Source organism: Oratosquilla oratoria, chromosome 38, assembly GCF_046742065.1.
Source record: "Oratosquilla oratoria isolate Oo_2021 chromosome 38, ASM4674206v1, whole genome shotgun sequence".
Taxonomy (NCBI): Eukaryota; Metazoa; Arthropoda; class Malacostraca; order Stomatopoda; family Squillidae; genus Oratosquilla; species Oratosquilla oratoria.
The window spans coordinates 2,558,137-2,581,669 of record NC_134814.1 but is presented as its reverse complement, the minus strand read 5'-3'; the positions used below and the strand labels follow the sequence as shown (position 1 = coordinate 2,581,669).

General features: G+C 39.3%; 1 protein-coding gene across 14 annotated transcripts in view; it reads right to left on the bottom strand.

Moving 5' to 3' along the window:
- The window catches only part of LOC143019945 (serine/threonine-protein phosphatase 2A 56 kDa regulatory subunit gamma isoform-like), a 105,479-nt gene that overhangs the window by 42,897 nt on the left and 39,049 nt on the right, over positions 1-23,533 (bottom strand). For 11 of the 14 annotated variants that reach the window (XR_012965866.1, XM_076175961.1, XM_076175952.1 and 8 more), the window contains 5 exons: positions 20,561-20,701; positions 19,275-19,608; positions 18,261-18,388; positions 15,443-15,544; positions 10,704-10,896 (listed from right to left, as the gene is read on the bottom strand). Coding sequence is in view for 13 of the 14 variants with exons in the window: in XM_076175961.1 (XP_076032076.1) it covers positions 10,704-10,896; positions 15,443-15,544; positions 18,261-18,388; positions 19,275-19,608; positions 20,561-20,701 (898 nt within the window). In the remaining variant the exon portion in view is untranslated. Of the gene's footprint in view, positions 1-7,762; positions 7,814-10,703; positions 10,897-15,442; positions 15,545-18,260; positions 18,389-19,274; positions 19,609-20,560; positions 20,702-23,533 lie in introns of those variants that run through there. The other 3 variants (XM_076175959.1, XM_076175957.1, XM_076175955.1) reach the window with 2 other exon arrangements.

Genomic DNA, 23,533 nt, shown 5'->3' with positions numbered 1-23,533 from the left:
CTATAAAGAAACAGATGAGAATGGTAGGTACCCACTCCTCACATCATACAAACTCAGCTTTCTATTCACACTAGAAAACCCCCAGCAGTATTATATTCAAACATTTACAATAATTTACCCCTAACACTCAACAATGTCCATACAAGTGCAAATATACATAAAACTCACACTACAACAGACTGTCAAATTCTCACCCAAACCCAGGAAAAATAAACCCAACAAAGAAATCAATGCAGTCAGATAAAACTTTACAGCACTATCAGTGACAAGCACAAGGTCATACAAAATATCATGCACAATGAGAGGGTCATGTCTGAGAGTTCAAAGTAACCAGTAATGAACGTAAGTAATGAATGATAAAAAGGCATAATACGAGGATATGTAAAATTCTTCTATAAAACTTGCCGAGGTAAACACAAATGAACACTTAACTTTCTTCAATTTTACATTACAAAATAAAATTATGGATATCACAGGTGTCCCTGTAAAAAAGAGCACAACAGCTAGAGATTATATAAAATTTCCAAATGTGAATTCAATCACTGAACTATTGTGCATCATAGTACACTCTTGCTGTGGTTTTGCAATAATTCACAACAATTAAATACAAATAAACACCAAATGTGCCCGGCGGTTGTGGAAAAAAATGAAATTGTGGCAAGAACATTAAACATCATCTAACTTTACATGCAAACACTGTATAATCTTGAAAATATTAAAGATTGATCCTAATTTTTTGGGGAGACAAAGTATAAAGTGACAAGTGTACGAAAGTTAAAAAATTATTACACATGGAACAGATGTAGTCCTCTCTTTGAAAACATAAAATTTCATTAGTCTACAATATTTAGACATCATAATCACACAGTAAAAACAGAAAGCATATCATCTGAATGCATCAAAATTACTGCACCAAGTCATCTCTTCCTAGATATTTCTGTAAAATTGTTAACCCATATTGGCATTAGTGAAAACAGAACGAATTTACTGGATCAAAATAGTACACCAATTTTATGACTACTCTCAGGTTGTCTACTTCAATAATAATGTAATCAAATCATGTTAGGCTAGTCTGTTCTTTCAATCACATCAGTAGTCTACACCATTCATGAATTCCATCACGCTGGTCATATTTTGTAATTCCAGGACATTCCTTTAGCACCTTATTCTTACTGCTGTCCCCCCAGACTATTCTCTTGCACTCGTGTCCATGCCTCACTCCTATATATAACAATCAGTACAACTTTTCATACATTCATTGCTTTCCCTATGACCTTTACATTTCCCCATACTGCTTTCATGGCACCTCCTACTTTCTTTTTCTCATTTTATGGCCAATATCTTCCTCCAGTCTTCTACTTGTATACAGGTGTGGATCCAAGAATGTTATTTGGGGGGGGGGGAACCGATAAGCGATAACCGATACTTGAAAAACGGCGATATTTTAACCCCAAGAATAATGCTCTTGGCTTGGAGATTGGTCCTGAAACCTAAGTCTGTTTTACTCGTAACTGTATGTAAAATCATATGTAATTCACAAATCACAAATATAATTCAAATCATAAATTCACACTAAAAAGTGTTTATCCAAGGAGAATCAAACTTGAGGAGTGTACCGTACTCGGGGTGTTGGGGGGGGCTGGGGCCCCCACCTTGTATCCGCTCCTGCTTGTATAATGTACATCAATTCCAAGATACCTTTACATTTCCTACCTGCTCCATTTTCTTCCCATGCAACTATGTCCAAATTCACTCCCATACCTAAAACCCTACCATTTACCTCTTCTAACAGATGTTGAACAGCCTAGTATACATGGATGATACTGTTCAGCTAACAGAGACAGGAAGGTTAGGTGGGTGAAGGGTTAGTCTTACTAGAGGAAATGAAGTTAATGTATCAAAATGTAAAGTTATAGTGGTAGTCAGGAAGAGAGGACACAAACGTGATAGATTTTTGTATAAGGAGAAAATGTAGCACGATGATAAGTTATTCATATCTGGGAAACGATTTACAGTGAACTTGCGAGTTCCACGATTAAAAAGTTCCGCATACCATAAATTCACCAATTCCCAATGTCTATGCTTGTTGCTAATAACTTCCAAAAGGTTTGCTGCACATCTTTTATATCAGTGGCCATCATATAGCCCTAGTATTTTATGCCTGATTATTTGATATATATATATATATATAATAAAATAAATACACTAAACACAAAATAAATATAAATAAATAAAATAAACAATTCACTTTGTAAAAGCATATGTGCGAAACTAGTCAGGAATAAACTCAGACTAAGACTCCTGTGTTTCCTACTCCACTTACGTCAACCTGTCAGAATGTCTCAACATTTGTAATAATAGTTCTTGCAGGGCTGTGTAGCATCTACCAATGATTTTTTACAGAATTTCCATTCTAAGTGAAAAATAAATTTGAAAGCAATGTTTAACTGTAGGAGTGTACAGAAACTATGATTTCATAATGTGGTACAAGATTAATCCTGCAATGAAAGTTTGTATAGTAACAAGACACAGAAGTCTTTTTGATGTATAGAATGTTTTATTGCACTGTTAGTTTTCATGACCTCAACATTCCTTAAACTATACAAAAATACTGATAATCTTGCATTACATGTGTGGCATGTGTTATGAAAACAAATCAGTCAAGAAACGCACGAGGCTAACGACATGCATCATCCTTGTAGTACATTTGCACAGTGGTCCCCTCTAGCAACATGATTTGCTCCCCCCCACCCTTCTTGATAACCACAGCAAAACAACGATTGCTCAAATTATTTTACTTTTAATATGCAAAGGATTAATGGTAATCTACTTTGAAGTATTTAACATAGGAAGGATGGGGGAGTCCATCTATTGACATAATTTCCTCCTGTGCTGCAGATGGCAAAATTAAAGTTTACCTTAGAATTAACAAAGGACTGTCACAAGCCATATTCCAAAATATAATTCACATTATGGAAGCAAGTTCAGTCAATCAACATGCTGCCCCAGATCTCAAATGCAGGAGACCCATGGTTCCTAGGTAACTGGCAACAGCCACCAGACTGGCCCAGAAGTCACTCAAGGCAGAAATGATTTATTGTCTCGGTATGGTTAAGGTGGGATAATGTATGATGAGGTGTTTGGTGTTATTTGTGTGATAATTATACCTAGGGCTGTTTGTATTCTGTGTTGGTACTGTCTTAGTGCTGTATGGTGCCTGATAATAGTTAACCACTTTGGTATGATGATGCCTACATAGGCGTGAGTGGATACATGAGAATGCCGGTGTCGGTGTCTTGATTATACTTTTTTTTTTTTTTTTTGGTAGCTGTACACAAGTTACTCCCAGATTCTGTGAACTGGTTTGATCACATTTTCTGTTTATCATTACTCAGAGTAAAAGAGAACGAGTAATACAGCAGTGACTTTATATTTTATAATGCAAGTAGAGTGATGAATTGTACATATGGCAGCCAATGCTGTACATGAGAATTTGACTCGTATTAAAGTGGTTAAGCTAATGTGATTCTTGCTTTTCTTGGATGGGATTTTTCTGTGGAGCTGTCTGGAGGGCTCTAAGGCAAAGGGTGTCTGGTGGTTGGTTTTGGGATTTGAGTGTGAATGTTTTTATATGAATGTGTTATGTGGTGCAGGTGGGAGTTTTTTTTTAGGTGTGTTTTAATATATATATACATACATACATTTTTTTCATTCGGTTAGTCGTGCTTGTATGATGTAACAAGATGGGTGAGTAGTGTTCTTGCATAGAAATGTGTACTTACCCTTTTCATGTGACGTTCTATGGGGTGCTGTAGTGCCAGGCTTGCAAGAAGTTACATCGCTCATTCGAGGCTCCGAGAAGAGATGGCCCACCAGGATGGATCCAAACTCAAGAAATGACCAAGAATGACAAATGGACACAATCTTCCCCACCTCGTCGAGGAAGTGTGGCCCCAAGGGGCACCTGGTCTGCAGACTGGGCCAGAGAATCATTTCTTATACACTCACACACTCCTATCTCCCTTTCCTATACCCTTTTTTTAACACACAAGGTCAGTACACTGGCAGCTGCCCTTCCACTTCTATTAGCCAGTGACATTGACACCAACCCAGGCCCCCTTACACCTGTCCCACAAGCACTAAACCCATTAACTATACACATACATCCATAAAATGCAAAACATGCCACACTTGGATACATTTAAAATATACAACACTTACAAACACAAACCTATATACAAAAAGCTGGAGCTGTAACCAAGATACAAAACTTTCACAACCACAAACACACCAAAACATATGCACATCCTAAACATGCTATAAACATAGAAGGACTCACTAACAAACAGAACTGCTCCACTCCCTACAACACTATATAGAGCACTGATATATGAAACAAAACTGACACCACAAATAACAATTCTCTAATTCACAAATTACACAACAATAAGAGAAGACAACATGACACAAAGGTGGACTAATATTAGTACACAACAGCATACCCTCCTCTAACAAAACACAATAATCATAATCTAGACACAAAAACCTACACTATCACACATATATCCCTCCAACTAGGTCTACATACTCTCCAAGAAGTTACATACCTCGTAACTCGATAACAACCCACATACTGGCAAGTGATCTGAATGCACACCATCCAAAAGATCATAAGATCAAAAAGGACACAAAAAATTCTTCAACTTCCAATCCCAAATATGATCAACTCCAGCAACACCCCAACCTGGCAACCTCTCCAACACAGCAACCAACATAAAAATATGTTTACCCTTCCTACAAACTCAAACTATATGGGAAACCATTCAAGATTTGTCAGATGATCACTTCCCAATTAAAATCATCACAGAACTGGAAGAATCAAAACCCACAAACTATATAAAACAGAGAATAATAACTGGTTACAACAAAACCAACCCAACTGAATACCTGCATGCAGAAAACAAGATCCTTTCAAGGGAAAATCACACGATAATGATAGGTACACATTTCTATACAAGAGCCTTCAACCCTTCTCATCACATCACACAAGCACAACCAAATGAGTGGTATGCATGTATGTATATGTATGTATGTATGTATGTATGTATGTATGTATGTGTGTGTGTGTATATATATATATATATATATATATATATATAATTGTAGAAAACAGCAATTTCTGCATAACTGATCCTACAGAAATTTTGAAGAAATCTACTATAGATTTAGCTCCTGTATTCAAGATAGCTATTGCTCAGCCAAAGGACATCTGTCAAATTCAGGAGAATAGAAAGTAGTTTAGTACTCAAACATTTGGTACACTGTACATTTTCAAAATGAATGACAAAAGTTAGAGTACAGGGTCTTATATATATATATATATATATATATATATATATATATATATATATATATAAATATATATATATACATACATACATATATATATATATATAAATCTGGTATAAAAAGTTACAGCCAATCGAAGCAAAGAGAGAGACTTATCAGGTGTGGGAGTTTTGGGAGTTTGGGGTGGTGACGTCATCAGTCAAGCTGTGTTTCTTACTGAGTGAACGTCTCTCTTGGCGGATGAAATGACCATGAATTCCTGTGTTTGCAGATTCATGGAAGGGGTTCTCTAATGAATTAGGAGAGCTTCAAAGATCTGCAATCTTCTTGTGTCTTGTGTTTGTCCTACTATTCAAGTATTTTCTACCATAATGGAAAAAAAATGTAAATAATAGAACAAGGACAAGACACACGATGATTGCAGATCCTTGAAGTTCTCCTAATTCAAGGGAGAATGCCTTCAATGACTCTGCAAACACAAGAATTCATGGTCATCCTGTCTGCCAGCAAAGACAATTCACTTGATGAGGAACACTGCTAAACCAATGTCACTACCCCAGACTCCAAAAACAAATGCATCTGATTGGCCCATGCTTTCATGGGATTGGCATGCCTGATTGGCTAACATGTGTCTCTCTTTGCTTCTATTGGTTGTAACTTTTGATATCTAATCCCCTTTCTTACTATAAAAGACAGTGTACTCCAGCCTTTGTCATCACTTTATAAATGTGTATAGTGTACATCCATTATCCAGGAGGAGCCAAGAAAAGAGGGTAAGGGGTGGTGAATGGGAGAAGATTATGTGGGTATAAAATTGATGGGAGTGGATTTATGCCTTTGACTTTGGCTACCTCCTTTGTATGGGGGGAGAAGCCATTGGTATATGTATGTTAGTATTAAACCTCTATTTTCCATTCTTCTGAATTTGACTAATGTCCTTAGATGTGCAATAGTTATTTTTAATACAGAAGCCAAGTCTATGGTTAGCAGTCTTAAAAATCTCCTAAGGATCAGTAATGCAGAAATGGTCTTTTTTTCAACGAAATATATCTATGGGAAAACTTGCTTCCGAAATATACAAATAGTGTGTGTGTGTGTATATATGTATATATATAATACTATCTTCACACATGTCCACTCAAAAACAGTGACACCCTGATTACAAAATATACACCTCAAGATGGACTATCAAACCCATCCAGACATCAGCCTCATAAAAATCCCTCAAGATAAGCAAGAACCATATCTGTATGACTATTCAAGTCACTACCCACCAATGTAACCATACAAATACAGAATAGGCCTAACCACAGATGCAACCATCACAGAAGACCGTGAACACATCCTACACTGCCCTACATTAGCCATACCCAAGCAATCAAATACTGCTTCCCTGAGCGACTCGTTAGCCAATCCAGTGGCTGTTGCCAGTTACCTGGGAGCTGTGGGTCTCTTGCAAGAGAGATGTGTGGCACTGGATCAATCAACTGAGTGTACTAACTTATTGTTTGGGTTCAACATTTTCCTGTGCAACTTGGGGATGTGTTCTTTTATTTGCCTTTGGAATGACATCTGTGATGGACTTTTTTGGCCTGATCAATGGATGAGAAGACTAAATTGAAGTTTTGGAAGTGATAACAATAACAGTTGCCTTGTGTTTCACCAAATGGAAATCTGATGCCCTAGAATGGCTGGCAATGGTCCTCAGACCTTCCCATAACTCCCTCTCTGGGATGAAACTTGAGAGGACTGTTTCTATGTCATTAGCTGAAAGTAACAGGAAAGTAGTAGTTACCAGTTGTTAGCTTTCCCTATGTGTAAAGGAAGAGAAAGTACAATTGAAGTTGAGAGAGAGAGAGAATGTTGGGCCTGGTCTGGAGACTGAATGCCAGCCCCTTATGTGTACACCTCAAGATAGAGGTGATGGGGTTGCTGCTTTTACAAATGGCAGCAGGGCATCCCTGCATCTCCTGCCATCCCTCTTGCAAGACAGCCACTAGCAGGTACCCATCATTGGTACCTGTTCTGGAAGCGAGCTTTTTTATTCATTTATCTATTTATTTTTGGGTCATCAGGCGAGTCAATTTCATGTCAATTGTTAATGGGTAGCACTGTGTGGGGGAGATTGTGAATACATTTACACATGACTTGTAAGAATTGTGATGGTGAGCAAACATAGGGATAATATTAGGTAGTTGTGTTGATTATATGCAAGATTATAGGATGATTTTTGGGGCTAAGCATAAAAATTATATTCTATTGTTAGGCTTCATTATCATCTTTATCTAGCATTTTAGATGCACCTGGAAATACAGTCACATACCAATCTATGTGATAATTCATATCCACCAAAACTATGACCAGTATCTCACTTGTCACCTCTGGGGTGTGGTGTAATACCAACAATAGCGGTTACCACGAGTTCCACTCACTGGAGACCAGCAACAGTCATTGGGGGATCTCGCTGTGAAGAAAACTGGATTACTATCAGTGTGGGTCTGAGTCTATGCCACTGGCATGGAGCTGAAGGAATTGAGAAGAGGAGGGGGAGCAGAAAGAGAAAGGGAGAAGAAGGAGGAGGAAGAGAGAGAAGAGGTAGGAATCTGAAGCCATTGGTAGGAGGAAGGAGGAAAGGGAAGGAGGAAAGAAAGGAGGGAGGAGGAAAGAGGAAGAAGAAGGAAGGGGAAGGAGGGAGGGGGAGAGTGGGAAGGAGGGAGGGAGGGGGAGGGTGGGAAGGAGGGAGGAAAGGAGGGAGGAAAGGAGGGAGGGAGGAAGGGAGGGAGGGAGGGAGAGAGAGGAGAGGGAGAGGAGTGAAAAAAAGTGAATAAGAGAGGAGAAAGGAGTGACAATGACTGGTAGAAGTGTGAGAGGAGTGTAAGGGGTGGGAAGAGGTGTAGGAGGAGGGGTCATAGATGAAGGAGTAGGAGTGGGAAGAGTAACAGGAGTGTGGGGGAAGAAGTAAGGAGGGGGAAGGAGATAGAAAGAAATAATAGTAATAGTAGTAGTAGGATATATTTGTGTTTCACAACCTACAATCAACACCTCCATCTTTGGGGACAATACTGGACTGAAAATGTAGAGTCAGAGGTGGTAAAGGAGATAAGAATGGCATCAGAAAGGTTGGAGAGTAGAACTTAAGTGATAAGCATTCCTTTCAAATGGAAAGTTCCTGACCATAAAGGAGGGGAAGTTGTGGGAAGCTGAGTATAGTTGAAGGAACTGGACGAAGGTAAGTATTACTGCTGACAGTTTGCTGGTGGTTCCATCCTAAAGGACAATATTATACTACTACCAAGAGATATTCTCGGTTTAAGGTGTTCACTTCTTGTAGGAATGTGTGGAAAGATGATGGGAGTATTGGTACTGTGTCACCTTAAGCCAGATGTTGTGTCATAACTGTTTGCAGGGGTAGACTGGGAAGTTGAAGGCAACAGATTGATAGATTGGGTGTTGGGAAGGTGTCTGTTTTGCCTCTGCCATCACCTTCATTAGGGTGAAAAGACCTGCTGGTATACGAATGTATGACTGCATTAATTACATATCTCAAGCACAAAATTGCTGGACAGCAAGCCACTTTATCAACTAGAGTGAGAAATTGTGTTTTATTACCACTGCATTCATACACAATAGACAGATAGACCAAATGTGTGTTTTTCACAGATGGGGATAGAATTTCATGCTCTCACAAATATTTTTGACGTCTCCCTAAAAGAATAATTCCGACTACTAGATTGGATTGAGATTTAAGCCATGGGTCAAATATTATACTCTGTGAGGTCATACAGCCCTAATAAACCTGGCTCTGGGCCTGAATATAAACTTGATCAAGATGCCTTAAATTTCTCAACCAACACCATATAAAACCAAGTTACCATTTCTCTACATTTAATTTCCATACAAGGCTCGTAATAAAATAACTGGAACCAAAGCTTTGTCAGATATATGTATGTTGTATCCTTTTCATTCCTTTAGTACAACAGGTTCAAGGGCAAACATAGAAATTCATGCTGTAAATACAGTTTCATAATTACAATCACATAAAACACACAAACACACATACATATGGCTTGCTGGTCTAGTGGATAGTCTCTTGGCTTGCCAACTCAGTGGAGCCAAGACTGTGCCGCACCCAGAGATTTAAAAAGCATCAAATCACTACAAGCTATTACCATCTCTCTTGGACAAAGAGATGGAATGAGTGTGGTGTGTGAAGGTCACAATATTACCTATTAATTAGGCTATACGAGTTATGCTCTCATCTGGAAGGGTAATACCTGTCAATCACTAGTCCAGCAAGTGATCCAAAATAATGATGAATCTTGCACACAAACACAAACACACACACTGGCCACATATCCAAAGCAAGTACAGCTGCATGTAGAACGTAGTTACTGTGCTATCTACTTGTTCATAAATATTTTTATAGTCATCAATTTATTGCATTTGATTCTGCAAGTTTACTATGTCCCTCATATCTTGTTAAATAATAACTTTATATAATTATGTATATGTATAATTATGTACAGATAAATACATTTCAAAACATGTGACTTAGTGTTGGGAGTGTAGCATAAGCACATTTGGCTGAATATACAGAAAATATTTCTCAGTATCTTGTATCACAGAATTTTTGGATGGGTAGACACTTTTGTTAAAGAAAATGCACACTCTAAGAGTACAAAAATATGAAAATATATGATCTTTATTAAAGTGTAATAGTTTGGTATCAAGGAATAATAGTTTGTAGTTTCATTAGAAGCTATCTGAAACAATAGGATGCATATGCCAATCAAGAATATGGAATGGTCTATGATTATATATGCAGCAAAATGAAAATAAAAGAAAAAATTACCACATATCAATTAATATGCCATCAAAAGTGTACATTACCATTTTTTCACATTAGCTTTACTCGCTTCAACATGACCTTTCTTGCACATTTAAAAAAAACATTTAATAGTACAAGTACTGTACTGGTAATGGCAAAATGAAAATAAACATTGATCCCTACAAATCATCAAAATGCTGCACAAATTTTTTCTGCTTAATATGCAAAGATGCACCCATCTATTCTGTATTGAAGACCTTCAGTCAGTTCTGTGCTTAACTGTTTCTATCATTTCTGCATCAAGATGCTGCCATTAGTTCTGTGTTAGATGTTTTTATTAGTTCTACGATTTCTGGGTTCTTCTGTTGCCAAAATTCATTTTGGAAATTACTGTATAAAATGCTCTTCACTATTGTGACAAAATCTTCCTGCTAATGACTGCTGCTGGCACTGTTACTTGAAGTAACACAAAGACCCCAACCACGACAGTGGCAAAAGACACTCAGCTGTAAGCCTATGAACGTACTTCCTTGGACTCTCCCCCAATGTTATCAGCCATGAAGTCATTGTCATTGTCATCTTGGGGAGAACTCTGATTGTGGTGTACACTGTTCTCCATCTCTAGTTGGGCACCAAAGTCATCGTATAAAGGACTCTGCACTGCAAGGTCCTCCACATGCTGCCAAGCCTCTTCTCTCTCTTTCCTCATCTCTTTCTCCCTGTATTGAAGGGAGAAAAAATTGTTGGTCAATCTTACAAAATTCACAAAAGAACTTTATATTCCATACCTGAAAAAAAAAAAAAAAAAAAAAAAAAAAAAAAAAAAAATTGCGTGCATGTAGTAGAGATGAGAGTAAAAAGGAAGAGATAGGCAGTATGTTTGTGAGAAAAAAGATTGATGTATTAGCATTGAGTGAAACAAAGTTGAAAGGGAGGGGAGAGTTTGAGTTTGGGAGTGTAGTTGGGAGGGTCTCAGGAGTGAAGAGAGGACAAGGGAGACACGGGGTGGTTATATTAGTAAGTAAAGAGATAGGTAAGCGTGTGGTGGAATGGAAGGAGGTTTCTTCAAGGTTAATGTGGATGAAGGTGAAACTGGGAAGGGGGATGTGGAATTTTGTAGGTGCATATGGGCCTGGTAGTGAGAAGAGCGTGGAGGAATGGGAGGCTTTTAGGATAGATTTAAATGAGTGCATAGGGGGTTTAGGAAGAAATGTCAATGTAGTGGTACTGGGAAACCTTAATGCCAGGGTAGGAAAGGAACCAATAGACCGAGTGGTTGGGAAGTGAGGAGTTCCAAGAAAAAATCTATATGAAGAGATAATGGTGATGATAGCAAATACAGTGTTTAGGAGGAAAATCAAGCATTAGTACACATGGAAGAGGGTGGTGGATGGAAGAATGGTAGATAGGGTGTTAATGGACTATATAGTGGTAACCAATAGAATAATAGGAAGAGTTAAGGATATACATGTTCTAAGGGGGAAGAGTGAGGGAATATCAGATAATTTTTTGGTGGAAGGTAAGTGGAGCGTGGAGGATAGATGGAGAAAGAGGAAAAGGCCAGAAGGTAGGGAGGTGCTTAACCCCTTCCATACGGTGCTGCATACGTAGGCGGCATGAGGAGCAAGTGGATATGCGAGGCTGCCATATCGGCGTCTCGATTATATTTATTGTAGTTGCCCCTGCGTAATGACATACTCTCTAAACTGTCTTCATCAGATTTTCTATGGTTATCAAAATTCACGGGTGAAAGAGGGAACGATCGATATAAACGGTGACTATATTTTATGATGCGAGTATTATTACGAGATTTTGGCCCGGAGTGAAGAGGTTAAAGTAAACTGCTTAAATGAGAAAGAAAAGAATGGAGTACAAGAAGCTTACAGAGGTTCAAAGATGGTGTGTAGAACAAGGAGGATGGGAGAAAATAGAAGGGTAGCGAGTGGTGGGATGAGGAAGTAAAGAAGGTTGTAGAAGAGAAGCGAGCATTCACACATTGGTTACAAAATAGGATGAGTGAATCCTATAAGAGATACAACGAAAAGAAAAGAGAAGTAAAGCACAAGATAATGGAGGCAAAGAGGAGAGCAAATGTGAAATGGGGTAAGAGTATGACAGAATTTTGAAAGTAATACAAAGATGTTTTGGAAAGAAATTAAGAGAGGAAGTGGAGGCAAATCAAGTAGAAGAAAAGGTAAAAGTTGTAGATGGAAAGATATGAAAGAGATGGCAATAAGAGGAAGATCGGCAGAGTATTATTGAGAGTTGCTAATGTGAAGGAGGATAGGGAGGGAAAGGTAGTTGCAGTGAATAGCACTAAGAAAATGACAGTGATGAGTGAAGAAAATGGGGTAGAAAGAAGGAGAGATGAGGTAAAGGCAGTTGTTAAGATGAGAGCAGATAAGGCACACTTGGGTTGAATGGGTGTCATGAAGAATATCTGAAAAAAGGAGGGACAGTGATGGTGGACTGGCTAGTGAGGTTATTGTTTGTTTAAGAGAGGGTAGAGTGCTGGAGGACTGGAGGAATACCTGTATAGTTTCACTTTACAAGGAAAAAGGGGACAAATGTGAGTGTAGTATTTTCTGGGGGATCAGCTTATTAGTGTAGTTGGGAAGGCTTATAAAAGGGTTCTGATTGAAAGGGTTCGCAGAGGAACAGAGGGAGTAATTGGTGAGGAACAGTGAGATTTTACAAGAGGTAGGAGTTGCATGGGTCAGATTTTTGAGGTAAGACAGATATGTAAGTTTTAGGAAAAGGTAAGGATGTTTTCTGGGCCTTTATGGATTTGGAAAAGGCTTATGACAGGGTAGACAGGAAGGCATTGTGGGAGGTATCGCAGATATATGAAATAGGAGGAAAGCTATTAAAACCAGTCAAGAGTTTTTATGAGAGTAGTAAAGCTTGTGTTAGAAACAGAAATGGAGAGCGAGTGGTTTGAGGTAAAGGTGGGACTTCACCAGGGATGTGTTGTCACCTTGGCTGTTCAATTTATACATGGATGGGGTGGTGTGAGAGGTAAATGAAAGAGTAATGGGTTGGGGATTGGAGACTGTTAAAGAAAATGGAGAAAAGTTGGAGATAAGCTAGTTGTGGTTTCCTGATGACACTGTACTTGTGGCAGGATCAGAGGGATTGAGGAAGTGACCTTGTTGTGGATGTGCTGTGTCTTGCAACACTGCTTCTGACCCAGGGCAGTGGGTAAGCGGCAGGGATGACCCAAGATAAGAGGGAGGGGTGTGAATGGGAGTGGAGTATGTGGGGGATGGAATGGGTGCGAGCATTATTTATGCCTTTGGTATACATATGTATAATCAGAATCATGCTGGCCTTGCACTCACTGAGTTGTTGTTGTTGTTGTTGTTGTTGGGGAAGGGGAGGCTCTGAAATTTATTCTTAATTACTGGATTTTATCTTGTGTCCTTGAAATCAGCTAAATGGAGTCTATTAAGGAAGCTGTCGCGCTCGAAAATGAACTTCGTCAATTATGATCGGAATTTCGTGAATTTTTAATGTTATATATACATATACTGAGATGTTCACCACCAATTTTCATATCATTTGGTTGAAAAACAATGAAGTTATTAATAAAAAACAGTTTTTTGACCAATTACAAATTTTCTATCTCCTCATTTATCCACTGACTGAGCATGCTGAAAAAAATACCACAAATGCTCTATAGCAATACCTAAAAAATCATCATAAAGTTTTTGGAAGTTCCTCTTAGTTTAGGAGAAAGATTTTTTTTAAAAGTGTCATATTTTATTTTAAAATACAATATATCGACTTCTATCACAAAAAAAAAAAAAAAAAACTGCAAATTTAATCAGCTTTCAAATGATCCAAACCCCATTAAAATCGGCCAAGTAGTTACGGAGGAGATAGAAAAAATATAGAGAAAAGGGTAGTTTTGAGATATTGAGCTTTGAAGTTCAAAATACATTTCCCTGCATTTTTTTATACATTACATTTAGATTTTTTTCTCTGCGACAATCTTCATGCATTCTATGTCATTCACATGTTATTATAAAGTGTAGCTGGTACCTGGTCCCCCCTTTTATGAGGTATCAGGAGCTCAGAAGGCGAGGGTTTCAGGAAGTGCTACGTCCCTCATTGTCGCCAGGTTCGCTTACTAGAAAACTCCCGGCTGGAAATCGGAGCTGAACGATAGTTAGATAGATAGATAGATAGACTTTATTTGGCAATGAATCAATGTCTTTGTCTTGTTCCTCAAGTGCTTTTGTAATGATGGGATTGATCCAACCAAGTGAGAAAGAAGATTATGTGTCCTTCCAAAGTTATGATCAATGACAGTCGCTCTTGTGACGAAAAGCACTCGGGGCGTTTTATTTGTAGAGTCATGTGATGGTACATCACGCATGCTCGATGTTTGCAGTGACGTCATTTGAGAAACGAGGATATGAAGGGGTAGAGGGGTGTGAATGCCGCGCGATCAGCTTAGCGAGCCCATATGCGCCCAGCTGCACTGCTATGAGTCATCTCCAGTCATAACCGAGGCAGGAGTATACTCTCTCAATAATTTGATTCAGTTTCTTAGCTTTCATGAAACACACGTTTCTTCTGTGAATGTTTAGGCATTCTTGAAATGATTATAGCTTCAAATAAAAGTAAATAAAAGTTCTCCAAGGAGCGACAATTCGCTTTCTTCCCTTACTCGCAATAATTCGCTCAGTTCATTCACAAGCGAACAGATCCCAGTGTAGGACATGTTTCCAGCTAGTCTATATTAGTGAATAACAAAATACATCGCATTTGTGCTATTTTTATTGCGATGAAATAACTTAGTCGAACATATGTGCAGCGAAGGTGTACTGGGAAGTGAGGGTGGGGGGGGGCAGAAAAATAGCCATAACTCCTTTATGTTTTTGGTATTTCGCTGAAATATTTCAGGACTGGCTTGCCAAAGGCCACTAGATGACAGGGAATTTTTTTTCTCGAATATTTCAATTTTTTCTGGAAATTTATCGCGACGGCCCCCTTAAATCCAGGGCTGAATGTATGTAATTAAAATTAAATCACATTGAGACAAAGAGAAGAGAGGGAGAGCAAGGAGGAAGAAAGGGAGGGAGGGAAGACATTTCCTGAACCAATTTAAAACAAATTCTTAATTTTTTATGGATGCTCAAAATACTAGCACAGAACGTAAATGTAAGATATATTTTATCACTCTTCAGCAGTATGCAAAATTTAGGCAGCGAACAACTGTAAATGAAATCATACATAAAACAAAACTTGTTAACTTACTTTTGACGTTCTGCCTTGTACTGTTGCGTGCAATCATCGAACAATTTCTGGTTCATTTCCATAAACAATTTCAGTGCATTGTAGATTAGTCCATGGATTGTTCTGAAAAGTTACGAAAAAAAAAAAAAAAAAAATTATATATCTTTCAATCACGTTAAAAAACTACAACCCAAATACATTACTGTTTTATCAAACCCCAGATGCTAGTACCCATGAATACATTTATGGGGTCTAGAATTGTTCATATACAATGATGATAAATAAAACATCAGTGGAATGAAGAGAAGGGGGTATGAGGTTACCCTATAATAGTGAAGAAGAGGAAGATGAAGTGGAGGAGGAAGAAGATGAAGGTGAGAAAACATGGATAGATCAACTTCTTATTAAACAGTAAGTTATGGTACGAAAAGACACAAGTGGTATATGCTGAAACCATCAATAAATACAAGAATGTGCTGTGAAGAGGAACTCGTTGTACATTATCCCTACCCCCAGAGTATAGCTAGTATAATATAACTTGTTACCTATCATACAGCTGGATCCTCCCCCCCCATTTTAAAATCACTATAAATAACATAAAATGTTTGTGTGTGTGTGTGTATTTACCTAGCTGTATTCTATGGGAAGGGGAGCTATGCTCGTGGTGTCCAGTCTTTTATCTTGCAACATCTATTTTTTTTTTTTTTTAATTCAAGTAAGGTGTTTGCACACACTATTATCTTGTCAAATTTGTTCCAGACATCCCCCACTCTGTGTGGAAAGCTGTTCTTTTTTTTCAGAGCTCTTCAATCACTGTCATTTTTTTTTCATGTCCCCTTGTTTTTCTTCTATCCCAATTAAATAAATCTTCTTTATCAAGGATTACCAATTTGAACTGGTGACAAATTTCCACAATGATACAACATAGACAAGTCCAAAATTTCTTCCCTGAGAGATCTGTGGGAAGTTCCAAGGACCATTGCCAGCCACTGTGGGGCTTCAGGTTTTCCACTTAGTGAAACCCGAGGCAACAATTAACCTCTTCAGTACGATGATGCGTACATAGGTGTCATGAGGTGTGAGTGGGTACTGGTGTCAATGTCTTGATTATATATATTTTTTGTAGTTGAACACAAGTTAGCAGTGACTATATTTTACAATGCAGGTAGTGTGATGCATCATACACATGGCAGCCAACGCTGCACATGAGAATTTGACTCGTACTGAAGTGGTTAATTGATTGATTAGGGTGGATTCATAATTGTGAGTTGATTCCCCTCCTATCCTACCTTTTGAATTTAAACATGTTTGTAGGCTGTAATATACTAAAATTGTTAATGGTTTTAACAAAAGGGGCCTGGTGCACAAGAAAGTTTAGGAGCCACTGTTATAGACAAAGATGACCTGTTATATGAGAGGTGCACCTTGGATGAATTGGCAGCAGTGCCGGCAAAGTGATGAGGTGCAATCTTTGCATGGTTTAAGTGAGAAAGTGCAAGAGGGGAATGTATGGTTGGAGTGAAAGTGGCAAGGATCCTCCTCTCCTATGTCTAGCCACCTCATTTAGTAGGTACTGGCTAATCAGGTAGGGGTGCAGGGGTGGGGGATTATATCATTAACGCCTTGTGCTGTACATCTGACCACCTACATTCACAGGTGTTATGAGATGCAGAATATTTTCCAAGCCCCTCAGACCCATGCCCTATGTATAGAAATAACCACCTGATGATGACCTGAAGGCACCTAAAGTAATTTCAACACCTCTGAGCAGCCACAATCATCAAAAACCATGTTTAACATAAAACAACCTATGATAAAAACAAACTGGAAATGTTGGAGGCCAGGTGTACTTCCATATCTTGACAGAGTATCCTTTTAACCACTTTGGTATGGCATCGGCGTCTAGATTATATATATACATATATATATTTGTAGTTGTACACGAGTTATCCCCAGATTTCATGAACTGGTTTGATCACATTTTCCTTGTTTATTTTTACTCAGGTAGTATGTGTGATCAAAATTTGATGCAGCCCAAAGGGATTTCTCCCCGTCTTCTCCTGTTATGCATGGGGGGACGGAGGGGGGGGGTCGCCGATTTGATGAAGCGGCCTTGCTGTGGATGTGCTGTGTCTTGTGACACTGCTTCTGACCCAGGGCAGTGGACAAGGTGCAGGGATGACCCATCATCTAGGAGATGCTAAGATAAGAGGGAGGGTGGAGGGGTGTGGAGTGTATTCAGGGATGGAATGGGTGGGAATGATTTTATGCCTTTTCCTTTTTGGCTATCTCCCTTGTAAGGGGGAAAAAACCTTGGTATATGCATGTATGTATTATTACTCAGAGTAAAAGAGAATATGTAATACAGCAGTGTCTATATATATTATAATGCAAGTAATGTGAGGCATTGTTCATATGACAGCTGACTGTGTGCGAGAATATAACTCATACTGAAATGGTTAATATCTATTAAAAAAATATGAATGTTATACTAGTCACGATGTTTAGATATCCTTAGTACTTTAACCTCTTCAACTTCAAGGGAGTTCCACAAACTTGATAAAATTGTCTGACAATACCCAAAATTGGTGGTTACATGGCCCTCAGGCCAGGAGTTAACCAAAATGGATTTAGCAACTCCAAATGAGGGCAAGTGTCATTTAGTAACATACATATATCAAGTTAACCAAGGTCAAAAGGCATAATTCCATTTAGTATGGAAGGCATTAATTACATCAATCATTGATGAAACACCTATGCAAAACAAGCATTGATGAAACATCAATGGCATCAAAATCATGCTATCAGAGACTACAATTTGATAAAAAATTTTACTTACTTATTCCAATGCGATTTGGAGTTTTTATATAAAGACGGGAACATGATTGGCAATATGACTTGGGCATTGTCACTTATGAGTGATAAAATATATTCATTATTCCAATAATATAACGCTCTCTCAGCAACCTGAAATGAAATAAATTTAAAACACTAATTAGGAAAAATTAATGTTATGATATTAAAATAGTATCAAATAAACATGAATAAAGGTTGGAGAACAACACAGGAGTACAATGAAATCTGATAAATAACTAACATTGGATTAAAGATGGCATATTGCACAAAAATTATGAGAAATGGGACAGAGTATGGCGACACCGTTCTTACACATTCTTTCTTTAAACAGATACATTATTACAAGTTCTACGTTGATAAGAATGTGAGAAATGGTGAGCAACTGTGAGGTGTAAAAAAATATGATGTAGAAAGGAAGAGGAAGGTTGTGTAATTTCATCATGGTTGTTCAACATACACATGGGGTGGTACAGAGGGTAAATGCACACGTGATAGGCATGGTGTTGGAAATAGTTAGCGATAGTGAAAGAAAGTGTGAGGAGAGCCAGTTGTTATTTGCTTAAGACTGTTCTTGTGACTGTGTCAAAAGAGAGTTTAAGGCAGTTTAGTGGATGAACTTTGAAAGGTGATTTACAGACATGTATACTAAAAGATTTTGTTTTATCACTAGTACGGGGGTCACCAAGTCAAAAGCATACACCTATCCAAAACAGCATTCATTGTACACCCCCTGCTATTTAAGCACTTTGTGGATAAAGAATCAACATTGCTTGGATCAAAGGCAATGGAGCAAGCCAAAGCACTTCTACAGAAGGGTCCAACATCCAGAGCTGGTTTACCCCCCCATTTCATTATATGGCATCCCCACCCCTACTTTTATCTACCCAAGAAATCAATGTAAGCCCAAAATTTCCAACTGCTGTGAAGTGTCTGTCACACTATACATAATAAAAAGTCTAGTCTACACTTAGCTACTCAGAAAATGGGAGAGTCTTACCTGGAAATGAGGTGAAGAAACACACTTGGCCAATTGTCGGAAGAGAGGAACCATGACCTTGGAGAATTCATTAGGTTCAATTACATCCAAGATTTCTTCTAACTCATTCAAAAACATAACCTCCTTTGGGCTGTGTACCTTTGGCCAAAACTTCAATAAAGTAAGTATAACACGCTCTGTGAGGGATGGATCCTTTTCAAGGAACTGAACCACACAGTATGCTAGCTGTGGATGGTAGACACTGAGGGATTTCACTTTATGAAGAGGCAGCAGGACCCTTAAGAGGAAAGCTTTATGTTCCTCCTTTAGTGGCAGGGCAAAACCATTGATGATACTGTTGGGTAGAAAAATACTTTGGTAAGGAGGCTGACACCTTGGTTATAGATGAATAAAACTTTGAAACATACATGTAAACACAGTACCGTACATGTCAATGTACCTTTTTTTTTCCTACAAGGTGTTGGCAAAGTCAAAAGCATACACAGACTCCACATCCATCCAAAACCCATTCTTAACACCTCATGGATGAAGAGTGATCCCTGTCGTCAACATCATTTGGGTCACAAGCAATACAGTGGAACAGCACCTCCACTGCAGAACTTGACAGCTACGGCAGGTGCACTCCTACTTCATTCCATGGTGTCCCACACCTCCCTCATCCTATCTATATACCAAGAACCTCTTATGGTAGCCAGCTAAGAGACACACCCACTCCCATCCATTCCACTTCTATCCACCGCCCACTATTTACCTCTTGACTTAGTTCCTTGTGGATGAAGGAACAGAAAAGAACATCCCTTTGGGCCATGTCATTTCTTTACCCATTTACAACCATTTTCCACTAACTCGTATCTTTAACACACTCTTCTTTCCTTGTTTAATAAAAAATTCTCTTGTGTCCAATGCCCTTCACTATGTCAATCTATCTAATTCTTTGTTTTCTTCCAAGATTCATTATCTACTTCTGTTTTCCACACTTTTTGTTAGTCTTTCTTCATTCACTTTTTCCTATGTCCAAACAACATTAGTCCTCCTAGATCTATCCACTAGGTTGCTTTCTGCAACATACATACTTTTTTATCATCTATCGTCTGGGGTATTAGCTGCTTGTTATTGTGGCAGAGTAGCATGCAGTAAATACTTTAGGGGCACCCCTACAGACCAGAGCCACACATCATTTTGTCTATGATAGAGGAAAACTCTGTTCATAGAGAAATGATGACACTTTTATACTATGACTGTCCCTCTGTTATGATGTCCCCCAACCCCTTGTTGCTGTCCTGTACCATTTCTCTGAGTATTCTTTCTGTGGTGGAGGAAAAGAATACTGCCACCAAGTATTCCCACTTGGATCGTAAGTGGCGAGAAGAAAGGGACGGGGATTGGGACTAGGCATCCTTCTCCTTGTAGCCCCACAGGGCACATTCCTAAAAGTAAAAGAAAATGCATAAGAGGGTCTGGAAGTTCTTGGACCAGCACCCTAAGGTTTGGGTCTTTTAATGTGCGTGGATGTGGTACAGATGAGAGTAAAAGGGAAGAGATAGGTAGTATGTTTGTGAGAAGAAAGATGGATGTGTTGGCTTTGAGTGAAACTAAGCTGAAAGGGAAGGGCGATTGTTGGGAGTGTAAGTGGGAGGTTATCAGGAGTGAAGAGAGGGCGAGGGAGGGAAGGGGTGGCTATACTAGTAAGTGAAGAGATAGGTAAACGTGTAGTGGAGTGGAAGGAGGTTTCCTCAAGGATAATGTGGATGAAGGTGAAACTGGGAAAGGAGATGTGGGTTTTTGTAAGTGCATATGGGCCTGGCATATGGGGTGAAGGGGGCTTTGGGGAAGAGGGGAATGTCGGTTGAGGAAGGACGGGAGAGGACAGAAGACGGGTGAATGGAGAATGGTTGTATATGGAAAATGTTGTGATGCATGAGGTGGATTGGACAATGGAATGGGGGTGAGGTAGTGTGTGTGAGCAAAATTTTTTGATGCAGCCCGAAGGGATTTCTCCCCGTCCTCTCCTTTATATGGGGGGACGGAGAGGGGGGGGGTCGCCAATTTAATGAAGCGGCCTTGCTGTGGATGTGCTGTATCCTGCAACACTACATCTGACCCAGGGCAGTGGACAGGGTGCAGGGATGACCCGTCATCTAGGAGGTGCTAAGATGGGAGGGAGGGTGGAGGGGTGTGGAGTGTTTTCGGGGATGAAATGGGTGGGAATGTTTTTGTGCCTTGTTCTTTTTGGCTACCCCCCTGGTAAGGGGGGGAAAAAGCCTTGGTATATGTATATGTATGTATATGGGCCTGGCAGTGAGAAGAGTGTAGAAGGAAGGGAGGCCTTTTGGATAGATTTAAATGAGTGCATAGAGGGTTTAGGGAGAAGTGTAAATGTAATAGTACTGGGAGACCTTAATGCTAGGGTAGGAAAGGATCCAATTGATGGAGTGGTTGGGAAATGTGGAGTTCCAGGAAAAAATCATAGTGGAGAGTTGATGGAAATGTGTCCAGAAAGAGAGTTGATGATAGCAAATACAGTGTTTCAGAAGAAAGTCAAGCATAAGTACACATGGGAGAGGGTGGTTGAGGGAAGGGTGGTAGACAGAGCTTTAATGGACTATGTAGTGGTAAATAGGATTATGATAGGAAGAGTTAAGGATGTACATGTGCTAAGGGGAGAGGGTGGGGGAATATCAGATCATTTTTTGGTGGAAGGTAAGTTGAGAGTGGAGGACAGATGGAGAAAGAGGAAAGAGACAAAAGGTAGGGAGGTGCTTAGAGTGAACTCTTTAAATGAAGAGGGAAAGGAGAAGGAGTACAAGAAGAAGCTGAAGGAGGAGTGGGAGGGAGTGAAGGATAGAGTAGAGGTAGGTGTGGAGGAGGAATGGGGATGGTTCAAGGAGGGAGTCATAAAGTGTGCAAAGATGGTGTGTGGAACAAGAAGGATAGGAGGAAATAGAAGGAAGGGTAGTGAATGGTGGGATGAGGAAATGAAGAAGGTTGTAGAAGAGAGGAAGCGAGCTTTCACAGATTGGTTACAAAATAGGACGAGGGAGCCACATGAGATGTACAAAGAAAATAAAAGAGAAGTAAAGAAAAAGGTAAAGGAGGCAAAGAGGAGAGCAGATGTAAAATGGGGTAAGAGTATGTCAGAAAATTTTGAAAGTATTAAAAAGATGTTTTGGAAAGAAATTGAGAGAGGAAGAGGAGGCGAATCAAGTAGAGAAGAAAAGGTAAAAGGTGCATATGGAGAGATGATAATGGAGGAGAAGGCAGTAAGGGGAAGATGGGCAGAATATTTTAGAGAGTTGCTAAATGTGAAGGAGGATAAGGAGGGAAAGATAGCTGCAGTGGGAAATGCTAAGAAAATGAGTGATGAGTGAGGAAAATGGAGGAGAAATAAGGAAGGATGAAGTGAAGGCAGCAGTTAAGATGATGAAAGGAGGTAAGGCACCTGGTCTGGATGGATGCCATGCAGAATGTCTTAAAAAAGGAGGTACAGTGATGGTGGACTGGTTGGTGAGGTTATTTAATGTTTGCTGGAGAGAAGGTAGAGTGCCAGAGGACTGGAGGAGTGCTTGTATAGTTCCACTTTACAAGGGAAAGGGGGACAAGTGTGAATGTAGTAGTTTCAGAGGAATTAGCTTGTCAAGTGTAGTTGGGAAGGCTTATGGGAGGATCTTGATTGAGAGGATTAGGAGAGGAACAGAGGGAGTAATTGGTGAGGAACAGTGTGGATTTAGGACAGGTAGAGGTTGTGTAGATCAGATTTTTGTGGTAAGACATATGTGAGAAAGCTATAGGAAAGGGAAAGGATGTTTTTTGGGCCTTTATGGATCTGGAAAAGGCTTACGAGAGGGTAGACAGAAAGGCACTGTGGGAGGTTATGCGGATATACGGGATAGGAGGAAAGCTTCTGGGAACTGTCAAGAGTTTTTATGAGAGTAGTTGAGCTTGTGTCAGGATTAGAAATGGAGAGAGTGAGTGGTTTGAGGTAAAGGTGGGACTTCGTCAAGGATGCGATATGTCACCCTGGCTGTTCAACTTATACATGGATGGGGTAGTGCGAGAGGTAAATGCAAGGGTAGTGGGTCAGGGATTGGAGATGGTTAACCACTTCAGTACGGGACTTAAATCTCGCGGGCAGCAGCCAATGCCAGCTGTATGACGTGTCGTAATAATTATTGCATCATAAAATATAGTCACCGCTTATATCGATCGTTCTCTCTTTCACCCGCGAATTTTGAAAACCACAGAGAATGGGATTCAGGGCG